The sequence below is a fragment of the Ceratina calcarata genome, unplaced genomic scaffold (genome assembly GCF_001652005.2).
Source record: "Ceratina calcarata isolate Rehan_Ccalc_2016 unplaced genomic scaffold, ASM165200v1 scaffold259.2, whole genome shotgun sequence".
In the NCBI taxonomy this organism is placed as follows: Eukaryota; Metazoa; Arthropoda; class Insecta; order Hymenoptera; family Apidae; genus Ceratina; species Ceratina calcarata.
This window is the reverse complement of record NW_017148004.1, coordinates 116,671-123,494: the sequence shown is the minus strand read 5'-3', so window position 1 is coordinate 123,494 and position 6,824 is coordinate 116,671. Positions and strand designations below refer to the sequence as shown.

Sequence of the window (6,824 nt, the reverse complement as noted above, 5' to 3'; positions counted from 1 at the left end):
ATCGTATGTTCGTACTACTTGTTCTTCTTTTAAATTGAGATTCTTGGATTACTCCAGTACTTTAGAAGGTTCAGAGGATTCTCGTTATCGACGCCGTGTCCCGCGTCTGAGGCCCACGGACCCACGGGCCCATCATTCGGGCCGCCTTCCCACCACCTATCCGATGAAAAAGAAACGTAACCCTAGACGTATCGCGGTGTCATGTCCCAAGCACCTGGCGGCCTCGTTCTTTGTAACACGATACGCGACTCTTCCTCCTCCTTCTCCTCTATAATACTTCTTCCTCTCCTTTTTCTTCTGCCTCTCCTTTTTAGAATCTCATTCATTTCCTTTTTCCATGATTCATACATTTCCCTTTTCTTCTGTTTCCATGTGACTTCCTATTTGTTTCAAGAATTCAGTATTATAGTATTCTTAATTTGCTGATATTTGAAATTAAAAGGAGTCTAGCGTAGACTAAGGAATTCGAGGGAAAAACTACAGATTTAAAAAATAATATAATAAAAGTTTATTTTACAGTACAAACGGGACGCGTTGCTTGATTACAACATACATACGGTGTTACTTAATACGTTGCAGTATAATTACAGAGACCTAACCGTCGAACCTAATACGCTCCGTTACCTATTAACTACATGCTAAGCGCAGGCTAAAAATCGTCGTCCATTGTCATTAAAAATTAGGGACACGTCCCATTGATTCAGGCAAGTTTACGACAATTCTCCTTGTGATGTACATGAATTGTATTATAAAATTCAGGCAGATTAAATTTGTTATTAAAAGATTGTCTTGTTCGTTCATAACATTGAATTGATACATGAATTCGATCCAGAGAAAATTGATTGACTTAAATATAGACAGGAAGTCGATGGCTTAAATGAAATGTGCTTGACTAAAATTTGAACAGATTCATAAATACTTGAACTTGGTTTGTACGTGTATAACAGAAAATTACAAACTAGTTCATAAAACAGGTTTCCAACCAGAAATCAACCTTTACTTAAGAATCTCAAGTAGCTTTATTTCAACGAGACCCTAACTACGGAACACTGAATGGTTCCAAGTTTCCTGGCTCCACTTTGACTTACAATTTATTTACCAGAAACAGCTGTTTCGATCACACTGAACATAATCACCATTAGTTCCCTTTACTTCGATCCATTTCATACTCGAACCAGTGACTGTCCATTACTTTTGACACTTGACACACGTTTACCATGTTCCATTCGGTAAACGGCCAGAGAATCTTTTGTTCCGCTTTAACCAGGCCTGACTGCCACTGTCGCGAGAATCTCTAGGATGTCTCCTGGAGGACCACCGAGCCGGCGATTCCCGTCGGCGGCGGCGGCGGCTGCTGCGGCGGCGGGGACGTCGACACGCCCAGATTGTGGGTCAACGAGTGCCTCCTCAGGTCGCAGTTCCTGCGGAAGACCTTCCCGCAGGAAGCACAGTGGTACGGCTTGATGTCCGTGTGCGTCAGGAGGTGCGTCTTCAGGTTGCTCCTCTGATTGAACGACCTCGCGCACACGGGACACTTGTGCGGCGACTCTTCCATATGCAGGATCTTGTGCACGGCCAGGGTTCTGCTCTGACAGAATCCTTTGCCGCATTCGCCGCATTTGAACGGTTTCTCTTTACTGTGGATGTACCTGGAAATGAAAATAGATTGTTGAACAAACGATTACTATTCTATTCCCTGGCTAATTATTTGAGATCCTTTCATTAGATTCTCATTATTTAATTATTATACTAAGACCGATTGACTTGTGGTTCGAAGCTCTTTCTATGTGGAACCAAAGTTCAATTGACCAAATTAGAAATCCTATTCAATATTTGATATAATATCAATCAATAGGTAAATACACCTTTGTGTCTCGTGCGTTAAAAAATATTTCTGATGCGCGCGTGTAATTTACGTACGTAAATACGTTTGATAGCGTGATTCCCTATCAATTACTTTAATTAACATTGTATTATGCGAAGGCTTCGACACCGTCTATTGAAATCGAACAGCATTGGGAATCATTGATAATCGAACTCAATTTGCCTCTCTATTCACGTTACCACTAAAAAATATATTCGCTCGCTCAAGATAAAGCTACTACCATTATACCGAGTCATGGTTGAACCAATCACGACAGGCTTTATTCAAATTGAACGTAATCATCCAAGCCATGTCTAAATAATAGTCGACGAGTAATTACGACAAATGGCTGCTATGGGTATTAATTACCGTTCATCTGTTCGTGAATGAATCATGCTAATCGACACACGTGTCATAACTGTGAAAGTAATTAAAAATTTGTACACGAGCATAAAGCGATCGTTTCATAATCAATGATTTAATCGAGTAACAATTAAAAATTCGAAACAATTCATTCAAATAAATGATCTGTATCAATGCGCGTTTTATAATACACGAACGCATACATAGTCATAATTATTTTTAAACGATCATTCCGATGAATTTGGCCTACAATGAATCTCATCTTTTATATCACTAACAATCCTTTCGTTAACTGGCAGGCTCGGAAGGGCCACGAAAATTTCCACGCCTGCTCAGCCAGACAATCATTAATCCTCCTAATTTCCCTAATCCCATTACGTGGATACTGACTCGACGTCTGTCATCGAACTCGTTAACGCTCTTCTATTTCGAATCATTTTTATACAGAAAATTCATCGAATACATGAATCTAATAATTTGTAACATAAATTTAGAAAATAAAAATCAGTCATACTATCTAATATGCATTTCACACTTTTAATATTCTGTACCTGTTTAAATAAGTTATAAATTTTTCATTATTTCTGTTTATCTTAAATTAAATTAAAATCTGATTAAAAAGTTGAGGCTGTAAATGATAAAATAATGAAGTCATCTACGTTTCGTTTACCTGTGATCCCTCAAGTGATCCTGCCGTCGGAAAGCCTTGCCGCAAATGTCGCACGAGTACGGCCTCTCGTCGGTATGCGTTCTCTCGTGGATCAACAAATTGTAACTCTTAGTGAACTGCCGATTGCAGAATTTACAGATGAACTGTTTCTTAGGCCGGGACGCCCTGCAGTTCCTAGGCAAGGTCTCGGTGGACGTGGAGGTGGCCTGGATCGTTTTAGACGAGGTGGTGGACGAGGCTACCTGCTGCGTCAACGGAGGGGTTTGAGTCACCGTCATCGACGAGCCAGCACCACGATTCCCCTCCGTTATCCGTCTCAATAGTTCCTCGTTCACAGAAGAGCTAGCCAATACGTCTTGTTCCTCCAACAGAGCCAGATCTTCCTCGGTTTCCCCAATAAAATCCAGCCTCTCATCCTCCACGTCGCTTCTTAACAATCTTTCATTAACAAGACTCTCGTTCTTCAAGTTTTCCAGTTCATTGATCCTCTGATTAGTAGCACCGGCGGTCTGATTGATCCCCGTGGCACTGCTAGTGGCATGAAGACGGTGAAGAGTCAAGTAAGTCTCCAGAGCTTGGAGATTCAAAGCAGCCGCGGCCGCGTGTCCCGGCGGTAACAGAGCGGCCCTTTGGAGGGCGGCGAGGAGGGCACCCTGCAGGCCCAGGGCCACGCTCTGCAGGGTGAGATTCGGCAGGCCGGCCTCATTCGTCGCGTCGCGGGCATCCGTGGAGCTCGAGGTCGTAGGGATCATTACGATTCCCCGCTCCTGGTCCTGATCCTGCTGGGTCTGCTGCTGTTGCATCCTCCCCCGTCTAGATCCTGCAGGGTCGGCTCGAAACACTGGCCCACCGTTCTCCGTACCATTGGCGATCTATCTGAAGGTTGATCCGACGGTTCTTCTTACGGTTATCCTTGAAACCTTGCGCTCGACTCACGGACTGACGAAATGTCGCATCGATGATCTCGCTATTTTATTATCAACAGGTTTTAGTTTCCTTCACGAATCGATCTCGCGTCAATGAGACTGATTTATCAATCCTTCTGTTTGATGGTACATCGTGAACCATTTCAAGTCACTCTTCGAGTTTTGCATCGGTCAATGCTTCCTCTGGGATTCACTTCTCATTGACAGATAACGGTCCGTGTACTCGGTAACTCGGTTCTGACTCACTGACTCGACGGGTGAACGCGAGAGAACGAACGCGCGCGATGCTCGCGGTGCGAAGGCACCCCAAAGACTGCTCTCGGCTCGGGTTTACGGGCACTGCTCGTGGAGACACCTGGTGGACGGTATCCGAGGCGAGCTGGGACCGTACGCCGGGCCCAGGAAGTTCTAGAGGGAGAGACAGGGGCCTCGAGTGACGCGACGTGTCCCGCGCAGTAAATTCGTGATCGCGCGTGACCAACAATGAACGAGTTACAAACCGGTAACAACCCTTTATGCTAATACTATTAATAGGCTGCAATATGAGACTCTTATAATCGCAGAAATGCGTTCTATGCTGTGCGTCAGGCTAAACGTGCACTTCATATTTTTTACACACTCTGGTTTTTGTATACTTTCATTCTTGTACATTGCATATAGTCTTCATGTATTCTATTCCATTTTTCGTAAATGCATCAAGTTTGTAATTTATCTATTTAATAATATTAAACATATTAAAAGTCAAAACAAATTTTCTGTATAATTTATTTTCTGCGAAAATATTATATTCGTTATGTCAGGAAATAAAAAGACTATCTGATGAATATAGAAAAGGAAATAAAAATGGTAATTAACTTATAAAATATTTTTTTATTGTACTACATGGAAGATGGAGAAGATGTTCGTGCATTGGAAGATTTTGTCGGGGACTGTACGGAGAGGGTAATAAACAATGTAAATACGACGTAGCTAGCTCGTTCGCGAGTTTTACAGTCGCGGGTTGAGCACTTGCACGCGTGTAAGTACACGCTATGGATGGACGCACCGCTAAACGTGCCGGCGTTTAGCGTGTTTTAAAAGGCGCCGTGCTGGAAATTGATTGTTTAGTTCCTCGTAAACTTATTCCCAATCTGCTTCTTCTTTTCCGCCAGAAAATTGAAACATGAGAACTCATTAGTTGTCGTTTGCTTATTCAATCATTTTTCAAACGATTCTAGCTGTGAATTTCAAACGAACGAAATATATGTAAATTAATCGTTCAAATATTCTGATAAGATTAATAAAATGTATAATATTAATATTTAAAATAATGATGTTGAAGTTTCTAGTAAATCTACTTTAAAATAAATCTACTTTAAAATCTAATTTAAAATAATGATGTTGAAGTTTCTACTAAAATATTGTAACATCAAATACTGTCACAGATATTACAATGTCTTGTATTGATATTTTCGAATCATGAATCAGTGTTCATTGAAAAATACTTGTACTCCTTTAGAGGACTGATTGACTGATAGTGTGGAAACAGAAGAACACAGGAAGGAAGAGCACGGTAGAGGAAGGTGTGGGAGTCAGAAGAAAGGTCCGAGAGACAGACAAGGCTCGAAGAAGGGGGGAAGAAAGAAAGAGAGAGAGAGAGAGAGAGAGAGAGAGAGAGAGAGAGGAGCACGGTGACGGTCAGCCACGGGGGTGAACCCTGACCCCGTTCATCCGTTGTCGTCCATGCTCGTTCCCTGAGTTCTGGTCTGGTCCCTCTTTTCCCCCACCCACGAGCAACCACGCGGGGGCCCCTCTTCTGGCGAGCGTGGGCGAGACACTCGGGGGTGGAGGGGGACGCGAAGGTGGGCCCGAACTGGGCAGAGTAAGAAGAACGAGGAGGCCGAGGGAGGGAAGGGGGTGACGAGTTGGGCCCGCGGGCGTCCCGGGACCGTGAGAACACCAACTATAATATTATTTAGTCTGCCTCGCCGGTTCGCCTCTCCCTCTCATCTTCTTCTTCGTAAAATATTTATAATGTTAATTTTGAAAATTAGATCTAGAAAGAAATTTCAACTATTCAAAATTGTAACAATGTTTTAATACTAAAAATGTTTCCACTGTTTTAATTCAAAGAACTGTGCATATACTTTCAAAACTGAACACAATGAAGAAAAAGTGTCTGCCACAGTCGTATTTATCTTTGACCATTTACGAAACCCAAAACTTGATGAAACAGAAAAACAGATGAAACCGTCAAGATTTTATAAAGATATTCGACGAAAGAGGCGATTTACAAATTAATTTACCTCTCGTCTATTATAGAGATTCTTAAAAACATGATTTACATCCGCTATATCCATTCTACAGAAATTTATGTACACTGACCGCTTTGAAACTTGTGGAAACCATAAAAACGATGACGCGGGGGAGTGAACGGTGGCGATCGGCCGGTCACCGGAATAATGATTGATCGAGCAATTAAATTCCGTTGTCGTGGGGCAAGGTGGGGGAGGTTCCACGGGGCCCCGAGGCACCGAGGGAAGGGGCCGTGTAGCACGCCGCGGGGTGCCGTTCGGCCACAATTGCTGGTAATGAGCCGGGGCCCCAAAGAAGTCTTCCTTCCTGACGGGCCCCTCTCCACCCTGTTGCCTACGAATTTCGCATTCTCACGTCCATCTTGCCGCGGGGCTACGATGACAACAGAAATCGAGCAACACGCGACCGTGACGACGATGACGATCGGGTATCCCGGCGATTCCTAGCAATTCCAGCCGATTTCAAGGAAACGGTCCATCCCTAACCGAGATTTCCAACATACTAATAAATATCGTAACAAAGACCAACACTCCATTTGTAGATACATTTACTATAAATCATTTGAGTGCATTTTATCAAATCAAAATTTACAAATAAGGGATTGAGGTAAAATCCCTTCCTAGTGCATTCCTACGTCAACAGAGATACACATACTTCAAGTATCAAGTTCCTAAATCAAGGGGTGATTTGCAAGGAGCAATTTGAT

General features: G+C 42.9%; 1 protein-coding gene across 1 annotated transcript; it reads right to left on the bottom strand.

Annotated features, from left to right (window-relative positions):
- Positions 1-542: 542 nt before the first annotated feature.
- Positions 543-4,115, bottom strand: LOC108623282 (zinc finger protein 251-like). Its single transcript, XM_018021682.2, has 2 exons — positions 2,898-4,115; positions 543-1,649 (listed from the first exon to the last, which is right to left on the bottom strand). The coding sequence occupies exons 1-2, from the start codon at positions 3,698-3,700 to the stop codon at positions 1,295-1,297; spliced, it is 1,158 nt and encodes a 385-aa protein (XP_017877171.1). The 5' UTR covers positions 3,701-4,115; the 3' UTR covers positions 543-1,294.
- Between the last annotated feature and the right edge of the window lie 2,709 nt (positions 4,116-6,824).

What these genes read in the sequence shown, in the direction of transcription:
- LOC108623282 (XM_018021682.2), bottom strand. Translation starts at nt 3,700, where the DNA reads ATGCAACAGCAGCAGACCCAGCAGGATCAGGACCAGGAGCGGGGAATC. An exon ending in GATCACTTGAGGGATCACAG is followed by an intron (nt 1,650 to 2,897) that starts GTAAACGAAACG and finishes TTTCATTTCCAG; the next exon opens with GTACATCCACAGTAAAGAGA.